The 18419-nt window shown below is 35.6% G+C and overlaps 1 protein-coding gene across 3 annotated transcripts in view; it reads right to left on the bottom strand.

The window, feature by feature from the left end:
- The window catches only part of AFTPH (aftiphilin), a 74561-nt gene that overhangs the window by 1699 nt on the left and 54443 nt on the right, over nt 1–18419 (bottom strand). The window contains exons 6-9 of one of the 3 annotated variants that reach the window (XM_019970392.2): nt 17652–17774; nt 12241–12301; nt 10634–10717; nt 6547–6670 (exon numbers count right to left, since the gene is read on the bottom strand). In XM_019970392.2, the coding sequence (XP_019825951.2) occupies nt 6547–6670; nt 10634–10717; nt 12241–12301; nt 17652–17774 (392 nt within the window). The remainder of the gene's footprint in view (nt 1–6546; nt 6671–10633; nt 10718–12240; nt 12302–17651; nt 17775–18419) is intronic. The other 2 variants (XM_070798877.1, XR_011569302.1) reach the window with 2 other exon arrangements.

Below are 18419 nucleotides of genomic sequence, written 5' to 3'. Positions count from 1 at the left end.
TAATTTTCACCTCAGGTGAAACCCCAAAGGGGAATTCCAGGACAGAAAGCCCTCAGCTCAAAAACACCCAGCCTCTGCTCCACTGGGATACAGATGGTTGGTCCAAAGCCTGCAGCACTAGGACCAGCTGCTGAGGCCAAGAATGCACCCAGGCAGGAAGGACTCAGGGAGAGGGGAGTCTCGAAATCTGATGGGTCCTGTAGATGAAATGCCCCTAGTATAAGAAATGAGCAGTGTGGGACCCAGGACAGAGAGGAAGAGCTCCTGCTGACCTGGGTCCTTCAGTGTGCTACAGAAAATGCCAACCGAGTCTCAACTGTGGCTCACATTGAGCACAGGACTGTAATTCAACCTTTATTTTTTCTAGGATGTTAAATACACTGAAAGAATAGTTGCAGTCATAATGATATTAATTTTAGATCAAAGTTCGTTTAAAACTGTTGACTCTACAAGGCTCAGTTCTCTTTATGGTACTCTATTAGGTGGGACACAAGTCATTTCTTCCACTTAAAATTTTTCTTTGTCCTTAGGATGTGGTGAAGGAAGTCAGGAGATGAAACAAGAAAGGAAAGATAGATGCAAGCCTTTAATACCTGCACTTTTCTGTTGTAATCACATTTGAGTTCAGGCTGAAACAAAAATATTTTACAGAACAACTGAAAAAACCAAACACCAGACTTTTAGGACTGGTCTTCCAATATGAAGGTCAGCTTCAGGCACACTGAAACCATCAGCAGATCAACCTCAGTTCTAGGGTTTCTCAGAAGAATAGAATTAACACTCCAAATTCTTTCTGATTAAAATCTACATTTTTAATGGCATTTAAATCACAGAAAAACTATGAAGTGGATGGGAAACTATCTGCGTTATTCCAAAATGAAACCAGAGAGGCTGGTGCACTTCTTAGTCTCAGAGTGAACAGCTGGAAAGCTCCACGGGAAAGGGCAGCCTCTCACCAGTAGTTGATCTCAGCATCACTCACAATAGGGTCAAAATGACATTGTGTCTTCTGATGTGACACAGCACCTGTGATATCTTCCAGCCAAAATGTTTTACCTGAATCCATCAAACCTTTAGACAGAATATCCAGTTGATAGGAAATAAGGGAAATGGAGAAACATTTGAAAACTACTTGAAGGAAGCAAATGGACAAATCCAGAGGTTGGGATGTCCTCTAGGACACATGGACTGATCTTTTCAACCAGCGAGTGTGGTTACACTGAGAAGCCAACAGGAGGGATGGAGGTAGATATACTAGGTTGAAAGTGACCTAGCCCTAACAGTTAAGTACAAAAGTCCTAGACTAGATTTTGATCTGGAGAAAGAAGAGAGAAAGGACACTCTTGGGAATTTGAATACATACAGCCTGAGTGTTAGATGAAATGAAAATTGACTGAAATCGACAGATGGAGACCACTGACTACAAGAGTAGGCTCAATTTGTATAGACTATAAAATCTCATTTTTGGTTAAAACAACTGTATGTGTATATTTGCAAAAATAAAGATCTGAAAGAACTGAACTAGGGAGTTATAGTGATATGACTGGTAAGAATGTGATACTTTAATTAAAAACATTTTGTCTGTATTTTCTTTCTATTCTTACTGCTTTTGTAAAGATAAAAAGGTATTAAAAACAGTAATAAGTAAAATCGCACTTAAATGCACTTCCTCATTTGTGGAGTGCAGCTGGGGTGTGGGGAAGGAGAGCAAAGACGTTTTCACCCAAGGAATGGTTGGTAAAGATTATTCTAGAGTTTCTACCAATTGCCTTCTTTCAGAGGCACTACTTGAAGGCTATCTGAAGTTGGATTTAAAAATAAGAGAAAGTTTACATAGTTGACATATTTTGTGCATTTATCTGTAGTCACTAAGGAATTGATGTGCTCTAGTTTTCTTACAATATAAGAAAGAAGAAAATGCTTGAGAATTTGAAAATAAAATGTTACATCGTGGCCTTTCCCCAAGAGGCAGAGGCAATGACCTATTTTTGATTTATATTCTCCCAAGATTTATCCTTTTGGCCAATGCAATACAATTAAGGGTCTAGAAATAAACCCATACAATTATGGTTAAACTGATTTTCAACAAGAGAGAAACTGGGAAAAAACAGTCTTTTCCACAACTATTGCTGGTATAACTGCATATCCATGTGCCAAAGAATGAAGTTGGATCCCTACCTTACATCATATTCAAAAATTAATTCAAAATGGATCAAAGAACTAAATGTAGGAGTTGAAATTATGAAACACTTACAAGGAAAGTTAGCGCAACACTTCCTGACCTTGAAGTAGGCAATGGTTTCTTAGATATGGCATCTAAGGTACAAGCAATGAAATACACATACATGTATATATGTACATATATAAATATCTATACAGGGCTTCATCAAATTAAGAAACTTTTGTGTTTCATAGGACACTAACCAAGGAAGTGAAAAAACAGCCTACAGAATGAGAGAAAACATTTGCAAATCATACCTGATCAAGTATCCAGAAGAACTCTTACAACAACAAAAATGTCCTTAAAGAAGAGACACAACTGTTCAACAAGCACCTGAAAAAATGCTCAATTTCACTGGCCATCAGGGAAACGTGAGTCAAAATGCCAATGAGATGTCACTTCATACCCACTGGGATGATTATAACCAGAAAGTCAGACAATAACAAGCCTTGTGAGAATGTAGAGACATTGGAACTCTCAAACATTATTAGTGGGGATGTAAAATGGGGCCACTGCTTTGGAAAACAGTTTGGTAGTTCTTCAAAAAATTAAGTGTAGCATAACCATGTAACACAGCAGTTCCACCAACAAGAAAACTGAAAGCATTTGTCCACACAAAAACTTGTACATGAATGTTCATGGCAGCACTACTTATAACAATCAAAAGGTGAACACAACTCAAATGTACATTAATTGATTAATGGATAAGCAAAATGTGGTACAGCCATACAATGGAATATTAGGCAGCCATAAAATGGAATGGAAAGTACCAAAATATGCAACAATATGGCTAGCTTGAAAATATTATGCTAAGTGAAAGAAGTCAGACACAAAAGGCTATACAATGTATTATTCCATTAGTATGAAATAACCAGAATATGAAAATCCATAGACATAGAAGGCAGATTAATGCTGCCAGGAGCTAGAAAAAGTAGAATATAGGGAGTGACTGCTAATGGGTATGGGGTTTCTTTTAGGGATGATACAAATGTTCTGGAATTAGATCGTCGTAATGGTTGCACAGTGACAGACTTTATTTTCTTAGGCTCCAAAATCACTGCAGATGGTGATTGGAGCCATGAAATTAAAAGATGCTTGCTCTTTGGAAGAAAAGCTATGACAAACCTAGACAACGTATTAAAAACCAGAGATAATACTTTGCCGACTGTCTTTACCGTCCGTCTAGTCAAAGCTTTGGTTTTTCCAGGAGTCATGTATGGATGTCAGAGCTGGACCATAAAGAAGGCTGAGCACTGAAGAATTGATGCTTTTCAACTATGGCACTTGGACTACATACAAGGAGATCAAACCAGTCAATCCTAAAGGAAATCAATCCTGAATATTCACTGGAGGGACTGATGCTGAGGCTGAAGCTCCAATACTGTGGCCACCTAATGTGAAGAGCCGACTCACTGGAAAAGACCTTGATGCTGGGAAAGACTGAAGTCGGGAGAAGAAAGGGATGACAGAGGATGAGATGGCTGGATGGCATCACCGGCTCAATGGACACGAGTTTGAGCAAACTCTGCGAGATGGTGAAGGACAGGAAAGCCTGGCATGTGCAGTCCATGCGGTTGCAAAGAGTTGGACACGACTGAGCGACTCAACAATAACAATGGTCGCACAACCTTGCAAATACACTAAAAGCTACTGAATCGTATACTTGAGGAGGGTGGATTTCATAGTATGTGAATACATGTCAATTAAAAGGTCAAAAAAAAAGAACAAAAAAACCATGTATGCCTTTTGGCAACTAGTCCTTTGGCTTATATAAGCTTCAGCTAAAAGTCTGTGGCTATTAACTAGCTGCTACACACTGATTAAGATTAGGAAGTAATTTTTCTCTGTATTAGAAAAGGTAAGCTAGAAGATGGAACTATTTTAAAACTTGAGAACTTCTATTTCTTTAAAAAGTAAGTCACTTTCACAACCTATGTTTAGAAAGAGAAGAGCACATGTATTTTCTCTTACGTATATGCAAAGGCGTTTGAAAAGAGTATGGAATGTTGTTTGCTATATGGCAAATTCCCTCTACCTAGACCACTGTTTCTTAACCCTTCCTCACACTACAGTTCCTCAATGCTTTTTCACTGTGTCTTCTGTGTACTGACAAAAGCCAATATTTTGCTGGGGTGTACGCTTCAAATTTTGTTTTAATCAAAAACAAAAAATGAAACAAAACCTAAAAATAACAAAGACACTTAAAAAATCCTGTTGCAACTATGTCACCACCCTCTCTCTTCCCTGTACAACTGAGATTCACTCATGGGGACATTTTACAGTATTACCTTCTAATAGTAAGACCTGTGAATATTTGCACTTCTCACCATTTTCAAATAGTTAATTCCTCAAAACAGAAAATTCAAAGGTGGCAACTTGTTTTCCTTTCAATTTATTGTGTTTTAAATGTGAAGCTGGACAGGTATTAGTGACCAATTCAGTTACGGCACTAACCCCAAGATGCACGCTATAGTTTCAGTTCATCCCATAACAGTACAGAATAAGAGAAAAAAATGAAAATAACTTAAAGTTATTTAAGTTGGAAGAGTGGAAGAGTGCCTTAGTGTACAGAATGTTTCAAGGGTGAGCTGAAAAGTTAGGAAAGCAAGCAGGTTAACTATGTGGCCTAGAGCTCCTCCTAATGGCACAAACAGTGAATTCTCACCACAGAGACTTTCAACATTACTACCGTTCACTCAGTGAGACTGCAGAGGAAACACCAGGACTGCCCTTAGAAAAGGCTGTACACAAAGCAGCAGGACAAAGCCCAAATGATAAAAAGAGCATCGCTTGTTTGCTTGTTTTTAAAGTCATTAGCCTCTAGCTAACATATATAGAAAAAATGGATGAGAAATTTGTGTAATAAGAACATTAAGTTGAAAATACAACTTATTTGGAAAGAGAAAAAATTAGAAAGCAAGCAAAAAATCCACACTAGCTTGATAGGAGGCTTAACTGTGCCAGGTAATATTACCACAAAGAAATGAGTGACGAGAACGAGGGAGACAATCTGTGGCTAAGCAAGAATGAGCAGACTACAAACCCATTCCTGGGAAGAGTTCAGGGCAGCCTTGCTTACAAAACATATAATAATGGATTTTCTTAATTATGAACATTAAGTGTATTAATAACAATAGCGATTGAATGGATACTTCAGCACACAATACAGTTTAAAAGGCCATGTGAAAATTCAAGCCAAAGTGTTAAGACAGGTAAGCATTTATTATTCACAAAGAAAAGGGTTAGTTTTTAAATGGATATTTTTCTACAGAAGAATTGATTTAAAAGATAAATCAGAATTTGACATGTGAATGGAATGTATTTACCCAGGAGAAAGTGCTATAATATCTCTGCCTAACTGGGCAAAGGTAAATATTTCCACTTTTTTTTTTTTTGCTACACCATGCAGCATGTGGGATCTTAGCTCCTCAAACAGGGACTGAACCCGTACCCCCCCACCTTGGAAGCGTGGAGTCTTAACCACTGGACTGCAAGAAGGGTCCCAATATTTTATTTTAAAATGTTGATGAATCACAGATTTGGGACAGCAGAGTTGGTATCCCAATCAACACTGGTATTTGCTCTTGCAGTAGAGATTACCTTCATAACCATTCCTTTATAATGATTACCTTCTTATTAGAAACTGCCTTATTCTATGGCTAACATGTCAAAGCAGCAGGTTATTTCAGAGCTTAATTATGTAAAACTAAAGGTTTTTTGAATCCTACACACAAGCCCACATGAGATTCCTGGTATCTGAGAAAACTGCTTTTCTAAAGGTCATGAACCTAAGGGGATCCCAGAAGGCTTGTTAAAAAACAAGGCTTCAGGACCTAAATCAAAGGTGCCACACGTCAGCAAATATTCAGAAAACAAAACAGTGGCTGTGCCCTTCTCTCTTAGCCTGGAGGTGAAAGGATTAGCTTACATGACTCTGGGATTATCAAACTCGGACCCCAAAGATGATCACCGCAGTAGTTAGGAAAGAAAAGGAGGAGCATTTGTGCAGTGGTTTTATGATCTCAATTCTTTAATCAGACTCTTCTTTTGTTACAAAGTTAGGTATAGGCGTAGGGAAAGAGAAAAAGACCACATCTGTCAGCCCTTTCCAGTCTCTCATGAAATAGCTCTCCTCTTGTAAATTCATAATTAAATGTAACTTGATACTATTTTCTAGAATTGGGCATCCATTGCATTTATATAAATGTAAAGTGAATTTTTAATACAGTATATTGAAATACCACCAACTTATATGCTTTCCCATCTGGGCTACTTTGTTCAAACATAGAATTCAAAATTAGGGTGTAATGAACACTAGCTTTTACCTGGTAGATGTGCTTGTCTTCTCTACTGTGGACATGAGTCTCGCAAATGCATCAGTCACTTTGAGGCTTGAGGTGGAGATTTCCAGCTTAGAAGTTGTTAATTCATACAACTCTGGATCCACACCTTATAGTACAAAATGATAGTCAGTGATGGTGCGCTGCAATGGCTTACTCAATTAGCCACAATCCAAGATGCAAAAGGCAATTATTCTGTAAACATCTGAGTCTTTATAAGTACAACACATCTTTAGAACACTGTAACACTTTATTTATTTCTTAAATTATGAATTCCACTTTTCAGAGTTTCTATAAAGTAGGAAAACACTTTCAAAATTCCACTTTGGTATAAATATAGCCTTAATTAATCTAACATTTATGTAGCAGATATCATTCAAATACTTCTAAAAAAAAAACTGTCTGCTATAGGAAACTCCCTAAGCACTGGATTAGTCTGTGATACGAAAGTTAACAATCTTTTACAAATAGAATGCACAATGATTTGTTGCACAATATGACACCTCAGTTTTTAAATGGACTGATTTAACAGTTTTTGAACTTCCATTTTCCCTTATCTCCATGACCATTTTTCCTCCGTGTTTTCACTCACATCCCCAAATTTGGAAGTTAATGTAAAGTCTCACATACACTAAATGATTTGGTTAATTTAAATACATTCTGACTATCTGAGGACATGAAATATTATCCAAAGAATTAAATTATTACTAAAGAAAAGTTATATATCACAATGTTCTTCTTTAGGTAAGAAGAGGGGAGGTAAAATGTTTTCAGAAAAAGTGAATAAAACAGCTACTTTTGAACAAATGAAAATCATCTCAAGGGTTAATTATACTCCTAAAGTTTCACAGCTGAATCTAGTGGCTAACAGTTCAAATATCTTCTTGGAAAAATTCAAAATGAAGCTGAGTTCATTAGGATTAGGTTTATTGTAAAAGTCTAGTAAAATCCTTCCCGTCTGACTTCCTTAAAATACACATACATATTTTAAAACTTCCTTGAATATTAATTTATATAAAATATGATGACTACAAAAAAACAAGTAACAAGTATTTTCAACTCATGCTAAGCTTAGGAAAATAAAGACAATCAGACAAAAATTTTTTAATTATACTCTTTCTTTGATTTCAGCAAAATCAGTAGTTTTGAATAGAAAAGCAGATTTTAAGTACAAATGTCTTATAGTTTCATCAATCTCTACTTATTATTTCTTTAAAAAGAAGATCAGCAGATAAAATTATATATAATAGAGTCATATATTGATGCTCACAAGTTTTCTCCTTTTAGGGTATTTCAAGGTTAAGAAGAAAATCAGGAACTGCTTTCTATGAACCAGCTTTGTAGCTGACTAGCAGATATAAACACAGATCTCAGATGTTTACAGCAATTACACCAGCAAAAGCGGCTTTCACAGTCACCATGTCCAACAAGGGAGGAAGGCTATAGAAAATGTTGACTCTCCCAAGTTCTTAATAGTTCATTAAGGTACAGTTTCAAAATATACTTTAAAAGCCCCTTTCTTTGTATTTCTATAATAAGCATAAATATGCAGCTAAAATGCAAAAATTTACAGATGCTTGTAAAGCAGGACCAGATGAACCCAAAGCACCTCCTTCCTCTACTGTGAAAGGTTCTATTCCAAGTAACCACAAAATTTAGGTAGATGGTGAATGCATAATGCAGAATAAACAACTGCAATCTGACTGGCAACAGGAAAGTGCTAGTGAAAATTTAGTTGGGTTTGTAAAATACTGGCCACTTAGCTGTCAAACAGGAAAGTGGGAGATTGAAAAAAAACAACAAAACAAAACCCAAATCCACCTCCCTCAGCCCTGCAAAACCATTATCACCAAAAAAAAAGTACTATGGCTCTATTTTTCAAAACCAAGATAACTACACAAAAAACCGGAGAGTAAATTTTTTTAATGGAAAAAGATTCTTTTTTTTTTTTTTAAACAGAACCTTAATGAGGCATAGTTCAGTTACAGAAATAAAGCTAGCCAACCAAGTTCTATGCCAACCTCCTAAGTCTCAAACACAAAATAAACAACTGCAAGCTAAGACAAAATGACTTTCCCAGAAACAAGTCAGAAAAAGTGCAAGCAAGTGGTGAAATGGAATACTCAGGAAAGTGTTTACACCTACAGCTTGATGGAAGTTTTAACAAAACCCAGTAGCAATAAAACAAGTCCAAGCATATTTATAGTAATCAGGTTTACACAGAGGCTAGAGCATATTGATGAAAAAATGGAACAAAAATATTTAAGAGGTTCCGAAGTAAGGATCACAATCGACCATGCTAATTTCACTTCTATTACAGCTCTAAACCTCGGAAACTGCTTGCTCTTCTCTAAGCTGTGTATGTATACTGAACCTGGTTATCAAGTCATTTCTGTACTTCTTTATTTGGTCAGATTATTTGTGCTCTTATGGATGATTTTTAACTGAGTTTGAAATGTAACCAAAAGTTAAATTTAAACCAGGTTTTTAGGCATCCAAAAATAGTGACCTCATTTAAGTTATCATACAGTTCATGACAAAACAAAGCTGAGAGCAAATTAAAAATAGGAGCTTGGTTGGTGATGGACAGGGAGGCCTGGTGTGCTGCGGTTCATGGGGTCGCAAAGAGTCGGACACGACTGAGCGACTGAACTGAACTGACTTCATTCTTGGGATTATAGTAATAAGGAAACTGATACACAAGTGTTTTGGTTCCCCTACCCGCCATTAAGTATTAAAAACTACTCAGGTCATTCCACAGCTCACATGTATTTAGAAGTAATTTAAACAGTGAAATACCATATTGAAGTTAAAACCAGACACAGATTAGTTTCTTATATGCTTGTAAAATCTTGGAAACAATGAAAATGATAACCAGGGGATTAGATTTGAGGAATCCATTCATTCTACAAAATGGCCTTGGAACATCCTTATAATACAATCATATTTCCATAACCAGACTTGGAGATGGGTATCCTGGGTCCCAGCCTCACCCTTAGCTGACTATTCTCTTAGCCTCCCCCATTTTCCATTATAGCTCCTGAACTGCTAGAAGTGGGTGGCAGGGTTATCTAGTTGAACAGAACAAAACCAGCAAATTCTCAGGAACCAGGCTGGCTATCTACCTGATCCTAGCGGGGACTGAGAGGGACCCTCACTATGCATTCTGGGCATCAGCATCTACAGGGCACTCTAACAGCCGTCTGGTGATCAAAAGGCGTGATTACCAGAGCACAAGTAGGGATAAGAGAGAGTCATTAAAATCATATTAAATAAAATATAAACATAAAAATGCCATTGTATTTTAATTTTTTATTCAGTTAGAAAATGACAAAGTACATTAGTCCTTGGGTCAATGAACTGAACTTCTGCCAGGCTGAACATTAACAGGCACTCCAATAAGTTTTAATTTCTAGCTTTTAGTATCTCACAGCAATTATTTTCTACTATCACCTTTAACATTTTTTTTTCCCTCCATGGAAAACTAACAGTAAGCTTTCTATTCAAGAGCTACATAAAAACAGTAATAATTCTATGTGGGACTATATAACTAAGTGCTAGACTCCAACATTTTGGAACCTAATTATACATTTAGCAGTGCTAATAAATAACTAATTGAATGCCAGAATCTGTAAAGGTTCTATTATCACAGACACTATAATGTCACTGTGTACTAAAATATTCTCATATATCTAAAGTTGTATTTTTTCAAATGGCTTTGTAGAATATGCTTTAAAAAATAAGCATATAAAAGATCACATTTTCTATTTACAGGGGAAAAAAAAACCACCCTGCCTTTAACTGTGTAAAGGACATTAGGGCTGTTTTATATCTAGAAACTACTTTCAGCTCTGACTATTACACCCTGACAAACCTTTTCTTAAAATACATTTTTCATATAAGTCATTTGTTATAGTCAGATACTAGAAAATAACAGTAGAATAGATGAAAGAAACATATTAGAAAGACATTACAGAGAATACAATCTGTTTCCTTGTTTATAGGAAAGTCAAGTGATGTGGTCATGCTTTTAGTAAATATACTAGAATTGTGGTTTTAACACTCTGCTGACCTGGGATTGTGGTGCTGCTGCTAGAGCTACTGTCATCCACGGGCCCAAAGAAATCAAGGTTCAGAAGAGTGGAACCTCCACTAGCTTGAAATTCAGTGACCGTGTTGGTAGGCAGCCACACAGAAGGTAAGCCAAGGGAGGAGGGGTTATGTGTAAAAAGGGGTAAGACACACACTTGAACATGCAGGTTATAATTAGTAGTCATTACACATTTTAAAATCAACATTAAAACAATGTGTACAGTATTAGTTTTTCATTGCTAAGGACATTTCTAAAGTAACAGTTTAATTCAATGTACATTTTCTCATGTACAATGTAAAGAATTTAACACTTAGTAAGGTTTTAGTTAGGAGTTCAGTTCTTTCAATTGCAACTTGAAGCCAGACCAGAAAGACCAAGGGGAAAAGTGTACCCGTTAAAGGGAAACAATACTTTAATCTCAACCCAACATTAAATCACTGTACATGCCCAAATCAATCTTTTATGTTAGTAGTGTTGGTTTCTAATGAATGATTTTAAAAGTGACAAAGTTGTCGGTTTCAGGACACACACCAATACATTAACTTAGTTTAAAATAAAATAAGGTAATAGAAATGTCATAACTGCCCTACCCTGATGTGCAACCTCAAGCTGTACTGTTCCCCTTTAACTCTGAAACAGTAATCAGAAATAGTATACATTTTTAAAGAAGTTGTTAATAAAAAGCATGATGATTTGACTGAATAGGACACCAGACAACAGCAAAAGGTGCATCCAGGCTTTCCTTCAGCACTGTTATTCAATTGGATGCTTTCCAGATACCCTAGGATCCCCTACTGTAAGGCAGAGCTGATAAGAGTAACAGCTGTTTCAGACCATGGCTCAAACAACTTATGAAGTATAAGGACTAAGAATAATTGTACTTTAGAGTCCGATTAAAACTTGTGATATCAACACACAGGAAACCTAGGATTTTGTGTTATTAAAAGACCCCACCTTATTAGAATAAGTTAATCCTTCCTCAGGATTTTCTTTTAAAGCTATAGGAAAAACCAATTATTTCTGGAACTACCTACTAGTATTTTGAGCTAAGTTTTAGAAAAGGAGCATGAAAATCATTCATTCTTCATTTGCATACAAGTGCTCTATAAAATATTATTAAGTCTGAAAACTACTTTGAGTCAATAAATATGGATCTATTTGCACATTGTTTTTGGTTAAATAATTGTGCTTTGTGCTTTAAAGCAGCCTCTAGACACAAGACTTGGCATCCAAGAAAATTCCATAAACTAAAACTACAGAAAAAAATTTCAAATAAATTGGTCTACCTAAAATGTTATTTAAACTACCTAGATATTTGTGAGAAATAAAGAAGCTTTTCTTTGACTTAAGATAAAAAGAAATTAAAATTTTATCTGGTTACTACTACTTATATATGGACATTAATAATGTTAATAATAGTAACGGCTGGTTTCTTGAGCAATCACTATTCAGAAAGAAAGCCTGAATTTCCAAAGATAAGAAGTTATGTTCAAACAAAAATGGAAATCAGCAGAGAGAAGTCTGTCTGAACTTTGTAGCTTTCTTAACTCTAGCTCTGGCGCTAGAGGCTCTACGGAGAGACGTACCATCTAAAGGGTTAGTAAGGCCACTGCTACTCCAGTCAAACTGGACGGGTGGTAGAGACTCCTAGAGTTGAAAACCAAAAAATCAAAATTAATCAGTATAGGTTGTAGCAACATAAAGAATCCTTAAAAACAGAACAAAACACTATTATAGCAAGATCATTAGGCAATAAAATACCTAAAGACAAAGTTGGGATAATTTACAATTTCAGATGGTTATCTACAAATATTAACACAAACTGAAATTGCAAAATTTATAAGCAGTACAGCTTGTTGACATTAAAAATGGTGTATCTGAGAAATGGAATTATCTTACGTTTTCAAACAGAAGTTTATAGACTGATTCTCTATCAAGATTTCAATCTATTCTCCAATCATAATTTAAACTACTGGCTTGAAAACCTCACTGATCTTTTTTCACTAAAGAGTGATCTATTTTATTTTAAATAATTAACCACTTACAATTTCTTAATAGATAATACAAGGCAACAGAGAAGGTAGCATACTGAATTGGAAGCAAGCTGGGTTATTAAGGACTAAGTAACTAGCTGTATAAACATGGATGTTAATTTATTTGGTTTCCTTATATATATACAAATTAAAAAAAAACTTATAACCTCTAATTTAGAAATTACTTATAATCAGTATTAGAATTTAATTTTTAAAATAATGTACTGAAAAGTAAATTCAGAACTCATTTGAATATTCTACGTTTAAAAACTCTGTTAACTGCCAAACACATAAAGATAAAATAAGCAAATGATAAATATAAGATGGAAGGTAGTACAAAACATTAAAAAAATGATCCATGCTTTAAGAATATTCCTGACAGGGAAAAAAAAATGCATTTTCCTCTTTTATTTTGGGGGTGGTGTTGGCAACACTTATTGAAATAACCTTTTACTAGACTCTTACTATCAACATGGTATCATCTTTTTTTTTTCTGTTTGCTCATTGTAAGGTAGGCACTTATTAAAACTTTATAATCATTTTTTTCTCTGTAGACAAAGACACTGTTCCCTGTAGGAAAGGAACGTGAACTGGCTAATTTTGAAAGTCTAACCCTATGGTATTATAATACAATTGTTTTAATAACCAATGATGGGCATGTTACTATAAACATTTGGTCTCCCCCATATCAAGTCAGGCCTGGAGATATAAACAAAATAAAATACTGGTGGTAGTGGCAGCCAGGATGAGAGAGAGGTGGAATAGGGGGTTGGTGAGGGAGACGGAAATGCTGTATCTTGACTGGTGGTGGTCACATGAAAAAATAGCATAGAACTATACACACATATTGAGCAAATGTCATTCTTGGTTTTGATATTATTCTATAATTATGCAAAATTGATTGTGGGGAAAACTGGTGAAGATACAAGGCACCTCTTCTGTATGATCTTTGCAACTTCCTGTAAATCTATAATTGTTTCAAATAAAATTTTAAAAATCCTGGTGAAAATCTAGTTCATAACCTACCTGCAAGACTGATAAATAACATTTATAAAAGATCTTCTTTAGCTGAGCTCAAAAACAAACAAAAAGCTCTAGGTATTCCAACAGATTCAACTTGTTCTACTTCTCAGTCAGGAAAAAAACCTTTAGAACTATTCAATACTGACTAGATGGACAGAACTCAGATTTATGTAATAACAAAATTTCTGGGTAAAGTGAAGCAAAGCTCTTTCATTAACATGTTTTATCTAAACGATGTCAAGAACCTGTATGATGTCAAGAACCTGTATGTTTTGAAATATTTCAATGATTTTCTGGAATTTTACTTTTCACAGACATGTATGGCATTTTTAAGATACAACCAATATTATAATAATGAGGTACTAAATCATGAATCAAAATTTAGTGGAATTGAGACAGATGAAAAACAGATACCTAAATAATTACAGGTTAACTAATGGAACTGACACGCAGGCAACTCAAAGAGAAAGCACTGGAATGAAACATTTAAAAACAACTTTATGTGGCATGAATGATTACTGCAGAGACGAAAGGAGACAAGTTCATAATAAAAAGAGGGGGAAGAAAAGGCTAGAGACAGGAGACTTTGGTTCTAGTCCTAAGTACAGCACTGACATGTGATTTTAGGTAAATTACTTTGTCTTTCCAAATATGTTTTCTAATTGTAAAACGAGAGTACAGAGCTAGACTGTCATTTTTTTCTTTCTTCTAACTCTCAAATTCTGATTCACAACTGAAACAGCAATATAAAGCAGCCTAAGAGAGGAAATCTGCTGGTGGTAACCAGCCGGATAACTGCTAGCCAGAGCGCTGACTCCACTTGGCAGTGAATAAAGCATGGTTAACATCCTAACCTTACTAAGGGGGAATCAGTATGGCGCTGTGATTGGTGTGACCTTGAAATTCAGTGAAAAAAGATGTCAACAACAACAAGAAGTATCACTACGTGCTTTTTATCTGTAAACTGTTTTTTTTTCCCAGGTAAAATTATCTTTTTTTAAAAACCCCACATTATTAAAAATCAAAAAAATAAAAATAAAAAATAAAAAAAATAAAAACCCCACATTAACAGATATCAGTAAAATACTGAATTTCTAAACAAGAGATGTAATGGCAAAAAGACTGATGAGTACAAACTCATTTGAAAGAAAAGATAGACATTTAGCAGGTACCAAACTGAAATAGAAAAGACAGATCAAAAAGCATGCAGACATAATGAGAATTATGCCACTATGCTAAGTTTGAAAGTCACTGTTCAAGGATGCCAAAACATAAAAGGAAGGTTTGCCACATGCTTTTTTGGGGAAAAAAATTCAGGTATTGAACAGGTCTTTGCTGACACATTTTGCTAAGCTTCTAGCACTAATGTTTATGGTTGTTTCACCTGAAAATTATCATTAGGAGGAAGAATGAATAGCCAAAATGTTATGTGAAAAATAATAAATACACTGTATGCCAAGGAAGAGTGGTAAGAAATACACTTTATATGGAGAACCTTTAGAATGTATTTCAGATGTTTGCTGAGTATTTTAACCTTAATCAAAAGTATGGAGCCAAAGCAAAGATCATGCAATTTAGTGATGGAGGTCAGGCATCTCAGCACAAAATTCTGATATGCATGCTGAAATCTTCAGTTTGAATGTTAGACAGCAGACCTACATAGGCTCAACTCAATTCAGAAATAACTTTGAACTTCCATTGGGAAATACTGTTTTCATTGGTTTTCCAAAGCCTAAAAACTAAAGCCAATGAGGATCACAAAATACCATAAAAAGTATAGAATAAACTTGTTAATTCAATATTGATGTGTATTTTTAAAAAAGAGAAGTGTACATGAAACACAATAAAAGGAAGTACTTGATTAAAAAGAGCTTTTAAAAAATATAAATAGCAAGAGACCAAGTTCCATCTTCCAGCAAACAAGTTAGATATGCTTCAATGTCACTGAAAATTCCCATACTTGCCTATAACTAGGGAGACAGTCCTTTGATTATAAGTACATAGGGGTCTATATGTATATACAGAAATGGCAGCAGCTGAATCCTTGTGGAGCTGCAACTAACTGCCATCAAATTAATACACGCTGATTTCTACTAAAAATCTTCCATTAAATTAACACACATGCTTTTTATTAGGTTATCTAGACTTTTAATCAAGTCTGTAATTAAATTATATCGAGGTATGACTAGGCAAAAGTGACAGGTGACAGCTAACTAATAAAATAAGCAATAGCTTATGGGGTTGTAATACATAGAAATGGCTGGATGGAGGAGAAGAGGAGAAGGCAAGGAAAAATAACAACAAGTGGCTCAAATTAAGAACTGCTCCATTTCCAGAAAACATACCAGGCAGTTAGTCAAATTACTTTCCTAACACCTAGCACTGGAATAAGAATGCTGACTGAGGCAGAAGTGAGAATGTGCTGTAATTCTGCAATCTGCACAGACACGGCAGGCCTGTGAGAATAGCTGATAGCCAAGAGGGCAATATATAGCCAATGAAAGGAAGAGAGCTAAGGACAGATTCAGCCTACTGAGACATCTTGCCCAAGGCTCCTTGCCTGTTGCCCAATCAGTAAGGCCAGGCATTTTATGCATTAGGTCTCCATGCCCATGAATTCAGTGACAGTAATAAACTGGTTTCAGAGGGACGCTGAAGCTAAGCTCAAGTATAAACCACAGTGGTACACAGCAGTAATATTACATGTTTCTTGAAACACACCTGAAAAGGCAGGACCCTGCTTTACAAAATCATTTGCCAAAGTATGTTCTTCAAAACACTAGTTCTACAGGTGTTAAAAGCTCTTCTTCCTTGATCCCTACAGAAAAGGGTTCTATGGCCAAGTAAATTTGAGAAATGAAATAAAATTAAATAGCGTTATTCACTGCAGGATTTTTCAGAGTCCTTAATATACGTGTTAGGAACCTCCAAGTCTTGTTTAGGGTTTGATATGAAATATTTCCTGATCTCACTTCACTATGGAACCCTTCTTTAGTGAATCAATTCTGGGGATTAGTGTTCAGTGGAACACATCTTGGGAAAGGGTGTCCAAACATGCATTTTTGTGTTAGACATAATTAGTGATGATATTTAAGGTTAAGAAATGACAAACACAGCAAGAATATATTTTAGAAATGGTAATATTCATTAAGAATATTAATATTTTAAAAAACAATTTTAACCTGCACTGAGTCAGTTGCTAACTTGATGTCAAAAAAGTAAGCAAACCAAGTAAGCTATGTTCTCCGAGGAAAAAAGTGAGAGGAAGGGCTTTAATATTAAATATATTTTTAATACTAAATATATTTGACTGAAGTATGATTTGTGCTTAAATGTGCCAAAGAAGTAAAGGGTAAGAAGGGTAAGAGAGCCTTCTTTTTCCCTTAATCTATACAATATTTTGTTAAAGGCTGTATCATTTTCAACTTAACAGCTTTATTCAAACTCTTAAAACAACAGTTATTGATATAATAACACACCTAAATTTTATAACTTTATAAAATTTTTGCAAGCTTCAGGAAAAACACATAATGGCAGACTTGAAGAGCTGGTATAAATGCAATGTTTTCCTTTTTTTGAAAATCCAGCACTTACCAGATTTATGTGTCAGTAATAGATCATACAATGTACCAGCTGTAAGCGATTTTTTGCTTGCTACAAAGTTCTTATTTTACAGGTAAAAAGACTAAGGCCTAGATAGGTTTAAAGGACTTACCCATAACCAGCCAGTTCTCAAACTGTCTTTTCTATTTTTTAAAATTAAAGAGAATTTTCTCATTGTATTTCAAAGGATGTTAATAAGAAGTGAAATCACATCATGAAACTAAATTTTAAAAATATTTTAAAAATGAAAAGTTATATATTAAGGGAAACAACAATGTGTGTGGACATATGTGTCCATACATGCATAAATGTATCTATATACATCCAGATATTTTTACCTGGAATTGGTCAGGTGTACATGTGTTCATTTCTGGTGACATAGTGGTGGTCTGACCGATGGAAGCGATTTTTTCTGCAGCAGATAGTGGTTTCAGTGGTTCCTTGGTGGGCTCTAACATACCCTGAAAAAGGCACATTAGCTATTAGTTGGGGGAAGGATTGGCTCATAAACTTCACAAGAAAGTTAAACTAGCAGAAAGCAGAAAGAACACAGGTCATTTGGAAAGTACTGAAGACAAAAAGAAACTAGTCTTAAATTTTGTTTAGTGAAAATCTTACAGCACTCTAATGGGAAATATTTCATAATAATACCTTTGTAATCCAAACTTTTTGAAACAAGACCTTGTAATTTAAACTGGATTTGCTTTAGAGTGCCTGGCTATCACTGTCACACAAATGCACAAACACATGGAATGGTGGGGGAGGGGATGCTACATCGCTTTAGTCGTGTCCGACTCTGTGCGACCCCACAGACGGCAGCCCACCAGGTTTCCCGTCTCTGGGATTCTCCAGGCAAGAACACTGGAGTGGGTTGCCATTTCCTTTTCCAATGCATGAAAGTGAAAAGTGAAAGTGAAGTTGCTCAGTCGTGTCCGACTCTAGCGACCCCATGGACTGCAGCCCACCAGGCTCCTCCGTCCATGGGATTTTCGAAGCAAGAGTACTGGAGTGGGGTGCCATTGCCTTGGTGAGCAAAACAGTATATTACATCCATGTGCTGAGAATGCAATACTGTTCTGATGTTCAGACGTAAAACTGCAGGAAAG

Source organism: Bos indicus, chromosome 11 (genome assembly GCF_029378745.1).
Source record: "Bos indicus isolate NIAB-ARS_2022 breed Sahiwal x Tharparkar chromosome 11, NIAB-ARS_B.indTharparkar_mat_pri_1.0, whole genome shotgun sequence".
Lineage (NCBI taxonomy): Eukaryota > Metazoa > Chordata > Mammalia > Artiodactyla > Bovidae > Bos > Bos indicus.
The sequence above is the reverse complement of the archived record's forward strand: the minus strand, read 5'-3'. Positions and strand labels throughout refer to the sequence as shown.